Source organism: Vigna unguiculata, chromosome 9 (genome assembly GCF_004118075.2).
Source record: "Vigna unguiculata cultivar IT97K-499-35 chromosome 9, ASM411807v1, whole genome shotgun sequence".
In the NCBI taxonomy this organism is placed as follows: domain Eukaryota; kingdom Viridiplantae; phylum Streptophyta; class Magnoliopsida; order Fabales; family Fabaceae; genus Vigna; species Vigna unguiculata.
Window position 1 is genome coordinate 6,716,378 of NC_040287.1, and position 5,283 is coordinate 6,721,660.

Sequence of the window (5,283 nt, forward strand, 5' to 3'; positions counted from 1 at the left end):
AGTTGTAAACTAAATATTTTAAATTTCTTTATTAATTTTACACTAAATAATTTAAAATATTTCTAAACTATTATTAGTATTAATTGTATTATATATATATATATATATATATATATATATATATATATTCCTTAATATTATTCATGAATCTATAATGTTTTAAAATATTAAAAATAATTTAAAAATATTATAACATAAAGTTGTGTAACTTATAATTTTATGATAAATGATGTAAATAATAATATAATAACAATCAAAAACTATTTTAATTAATAGTATATCAAAGATAATAAAAAATAAGATTAATAATCTCTAAATTTGATAAAATTAAAATTTATCACTATTTAAAATTTTAATATATTTATAATATATTAAATAGTATAAATATTTTCCTCTAAATAAAAAACGAAAGTATGTCAAAATTTTAGATAAGATGAATTTCAATTTTTTCTTAATTTATAAACCAAATAATATAATGTTATTAAATGTTATTATTCACATAATTACGAAATTGAATTTCAAATTGTAGGAGAATATTCATTAGCTTGTCGATGGTAAATGATAGAAGTCACACAAACCACGTGCCTATAATTTGTTCTTGGCTAATTTTAAACTTTTGAAATTCTCTTTTAAACACTCAATAAAACCCTAATCCATACATTTTTTTTCTTTTTTGGTCTTCAATTTTCCAAAAGCCACAAGGGGGTTTTGATCCCTAAACTGAACCCAATATACACTTATTCTACGCAAACGTGCTGGCATAGCCATAACGCATCATCATCAACAATCCACGGTGGCTGCGCCGGTGGCAATGGGTTGGAAAATGATCGGCGCGCCATACTGAGGGTAGAGCAACATGAGGACCGTCGGCGCGTGGCGATAGGATGGGGCCAATTTGAAAGTGAAACGGCTAAGCATGATGGCCAGGGTGAGCTTGGTTTGAAGAAGCGCCAGGTTCTGTCCCACGCAGGTTCGCGCACCGAGCCCGAAGGGGATAAATGCAAAAGGGTGGCGCGCCGCGCGAGATACGCCGTTGGAGAAACGCCCAGGATTGAACTCGTTCGCGTCGCTGCCCCACGTGGCCTGATCGTGATGAACGGCCAGGATGGGGATCAGGAGTTCTGTCCCGCACGGGATCTTCAGCTTCCCCAGCTCCACGTCACCTTTCGCCCTTCTGATCGTTGCGATCGTCGGAGGGTACAGCCTCAGAGACTCGTTCACGATCATCGTCAACTGCAAATATAAAATTTCAATTTTTTTAAAAAAATTTTAAAAAAAAAAACATAGTATTTAAGTGTTTGATACGAGAATCGACAAGTTGATGACCCAGGAAAGATTCGAGAATTTTGAGGGAAGTTTTGTAGTTAAACGAAAACAAAATTTGGAAGAGGGAAACGATAACACTGCCCCTACATGCTTCCTTGAGATAAGAAACAGAAAAGCCGAAAGGGCCGCGGTTGGGTTTCCTTGTGTGAGGAAAGCAACACAGAAAACAAGGGCCGAAGAGACAAAACATGATTTTTGTCTGAATCCCAAACAAAAACAAAACAAAACTTGCTTAAAGATTATATATCATTTTATGCACAGTTGCTGCTTACTGTCTTAAGCTTGAGGAGATCGTCCTTGGTAGGGATGTCACGTGCCCCGCACACCATCGCCACCTCCTCACGTGCCTGTACCTGCCACTGCGGGTGCATCGCAAGCAGAATCGTGCTCCACGTCAGCAGGTTGGAAGTGGTGTGTTTCCCTGCAAAGAAAAATGTCTTGCACTCTTCCACGATGTCATCAACCGTTACGTTCGCATTGGTGGCGGATGCCCCAATCATAAGCCCCAGCAAATCTTTCGCCCCCTTCGTATCTTCATTCCCACACGCATTCTCTTTTTTTCGTCCATCGATCAACTTCACCAACGATCTCTTCATTTTCTTATCCAATTTCCAAGAATTTAAATTCCTCCTCGTCGGAAAGAATCTAAAACAACCCCACTTTCAAAATATTATTATAATTAATTAATTAATTAATTACACAGGGATTGTATTGTTCGTTGTTTGTTTGTTTGTTACCTGGAACCTGGAATGAACACTTTTTGGAAGGCATCAGCTGCTAGTTCCATTTGTTGGGCTTGCAACCGGAAAACCGCTTTCCCATCTTCGTAGCTGCTTCCAAACGCTGTCCTAGTCACCACATCTTCTGTTAATGTTTGAAAACATTCTGAAACTTCGATTTCCACTTCACCCTTCTCGGCCTCTGTCTTCCACTTCTCCAACATCTCAACCACGCTTGCTGCCATATTCGGTATCAACAACTACAAACATGTATTTTTTATTTACACCATTCAAATACAATAAAAAAGGGTACACACCATGAACAATTTAACATAATATATATATTACTATAAATTACTTTGAGATTCTCCATACGAAAGGTGGGAGAGATGATTCTGCGGTGGTGAGCCCATTTTTCTCCTTTGAGGCTCAGGAGTCCATCACCTTCAAGCAGCTTCACAAGCGGGGGAGATTCGTTTTTCTCATACAATTCTGACTTGGAGGTCAAGATTTCTCGGATGAGGTCTGGATCAGCGATGGTGACTCGAACGGTGGGTCCAAACCAAACCAGGAATGTCGAACCTTCATCAAATATAATCATGTTTTTTATCAAAAATTAATGCAATTGAATGTGGTGTGTGTCATTTTGCATTAATGGGATTATTTTGATGTGGTAAGAAAAAAAAATGAGACATTTTTACATGAAGGTGGAAGTAGCACAGAGGGTTGTGTAGGAAGTGTGAAGTTTGTAAAATGATGAAAGATGCAGGAAACATGACAACCGTTGGTTTCAGAGGGTGCAAGGACGGTGTAGACCCTACAGCACAGAGACATTAACAGAGAGGTGGCAAAAAACAGGAGGAGGAGGGAATTGAAGAAGACAAGTCAATTTAAAAACGGTTACCAAACATATACAACTACATTGTCACAATTCAATTCCCCATATAACAACACAAGAAAAATAAGACATGGGAAAGATCAAAACCAGATGACAACTTCGCATTCAACAAAAAATTGAACTCGTATATATAAGAAGGGTTCTTTTATGAGCTTGGTGTTTCTTTTTTCTTGTAAGAAAATAAACTAGGAAAAAAATGTTAGTTTTGTGTAACTGACATCTGTATCAGTTCCTAATAAATATGTGATTAACATACAGAAGTTTTGGTTAATTAAGGTTTCAAAAAGTTGCAGTGGTCATTGTCACCGTTACTCCTACTGCAGGAAGTTATGGATAAATATGACTAATACAACTGTGATTGCCTGGTGAGCTAAAAAACTCAGAAATGGCGATGTTGTGGTCAAAGTCTTTGGACATTACTTTATTACTAAAAAGATGTATCGGAAAAAACAGAGGGAAAAGAAGAAAAAAAAGTTGATGGAGAAAGAGGTGGTGCAATAAACCGCTACCGGTGGAAAAGAAACGGTTGCGAAGGAAAAAAAAAAAAAAAGCAACCTTTCTCCATAAATGAGGCCTTGAAAGTCTCAAAATTATCGAAAAAGAAACAAAAAACAAGAAAAAGTAACACACCCTTTGAAGAGAAACAACATGGGTCTGAACAAGTGTCTGAAAATATTCATGCAACCAAGATTGGAGACAATGTGTGTGCGTACGAGGAAAAGTAGTAGCAGGGTGTGTGCGTTTGTGAAGGAGACAGGGTGAAAAAAACGGTGATAAGAAAAAAGAAGGTACCATAAAGTTTGTTCCAGTGATGGTAGAAGGCAAGGACTCTAGGGAGAATGTTGTGAGAGAAAGGCATGGGTTGAGAAGAGGCTTTCATCATCATTCCGACAAGTTCCTTAACATTTCCGACGAAGAAACGATAAGGGGGTCCTCTTATTCCTTGGTCGGAGAAATGGCCTTCGATTTTCCTAGGTCTCCACCAGAAACAGAGTGCGAGCTTGAACACAAGAAGCAGAGTAATGAGAAAGAGAAAAAGAAGCTTAAATGGTTCCATGATGTTTTTGGGTATGAAAATGAGTGTGTTGAGGAGTTTATGGTTAAGTGTGGTTTGGTTGATACTGTGTTGTTGGCTTTATAAGATTTGAAAGAGAGAGAGAGAGAGAGAGAGAGAGAGAGAGAGAGAGAGAGAGAGAGAGAGAGAGAGAGAGAGAGAGAGAGAGAGAGAGACAGACAGAGAGAGACAGAGAGAGACAGAGGAAGAGAGCAGAGAAAAGATAAGCAGAAGAAAGAGCGTAGGGGCCGCCATTGGAATTCTAATAGTCAACCAATTTGAGCTTATTTTAATCAATAAATTCTTCATACAAATGTTACCCTTCTATTTTTTTTCATATAAAACTATATATAACCTTCTTTTTTATTCTGTTTTACCCTTAATAACATTTTTAAATCATAACTGAAATTCATGATAAAGGGTGAAATAAACAAAAAAGAATTTTAGAGTTCTCATATGTTTTTCTTTTTAAGGGATATTTTTTGTGAGAAAAATTATTCTGAAGATAAATTTGAATTGAAGAATAAACATAGATGTAAATAGTATAATGTTTTGTTTATAATTTATGTATGAATTTTTTTATAATGAGTATCATTTGTTTGTGTTTCTTTGTGGTGTAGATTATTTTGTAGGACACCGATATTTTAACATTAATTTTTTTTATTCATTTGATGTTATTAATCACTATTTTTTATTTTCTATTTCTTTTTACATGTACAAAAATTTATTTTTGTATGTAAGGTAACTTCAAACAATTGTTTTTTCTTAATTTGTATATATATACGCATCTGTTTATTATAAATTTGGTGTGAGGTTCATTTTTTGTATTATTTATTATATTTGTTATTTTATTTAATAATTTTTTATACGATAGGAAATAATAAATATGCTTTGAACTGTCAATAGTGATATTAAAGTATATATACAGTAATATTATTCTTAAAAATAAGAAAGAATTCAAACTATCAAAGAATTACCGAATAAAAAATAATAATTAGAAAAAACAGCTCAAATTGTACAATATTTAAAATATATCTTTTATTGTAAAGTAACTTACGAAATAGTTATAAGATAATATAATGAGAAAAAAAAAATGTCAACACGCATCATATTATCTTTCTATTTTCTTTAGTTAAATTGTATATATTATTCTTAAGTTAACAAGTTTTCATTTGACTTCATTATTTTGTTTTTATTATTATATATTTTGAAACTATTGTTTTTAGTTTTGATGACATGTATGATTTCTCGTTTTAGTTTGTTAAATATATTTTTTTCACTTTTCA

General features: G+C 34.3%; 1 protein-coding gene across 1 annotated transcript; it reads right to left on the reverse strand.

Moving 5' to 3' along the window:
- Positions 1–519: 519 nt before the first annotated feature.
- On the reverse strand, positions 520–4,075 carry LOC114162603 (cytochrome P450 734A1-like). Its single transcript, XM_028046547.1, has 5 exons — positions 3,736–4,075; positions 2,404–2,627; positions 2,064–2,305; positions 1,599–1,971; positions 520–1,233 (listed from the first exon to the last, which is right to left on the reverse strand). The coding sequence occupies exons 1-5, from the start codon at positions 3,998–4,000 to the stop codon at positions 781–783; spliced, it is 1,557 nt and encodes a 518-aa protein (XP_027902348.1). The 5' UTR covers positions 4,001–4,075; the 3' UTR covers positions 520–780.
- Between the last annotated feature and the right edge of the window lie 1,208 nt (positions 4,076–5,283).

Excerpts from the sequence above, each read along its gene's own strand:
- LOC114162603 (XM_028046547.1), bottom strand. The coding sequence starts at position 4,000 with ATGGAACCATTTAAGCTTCTTTTTCTCTTTCTCATTACTCTGCTTCTT. Across the intron at positions 2,628-3,735 it reads TCACTGGAACAAACTTTATG|GTTCGACATTCCTGGTTTGG; the intron begins GTACCTTCTTTT and ends TATTTGATGAAG. Across the intron at positions 1,234-1,598 it reads ATCTCCTCAAGCTTAAGACA|TTGACGATGATCGTGAACGA; the intron begins GTAAGCAGCAAC and ends TTATATTTGCAG.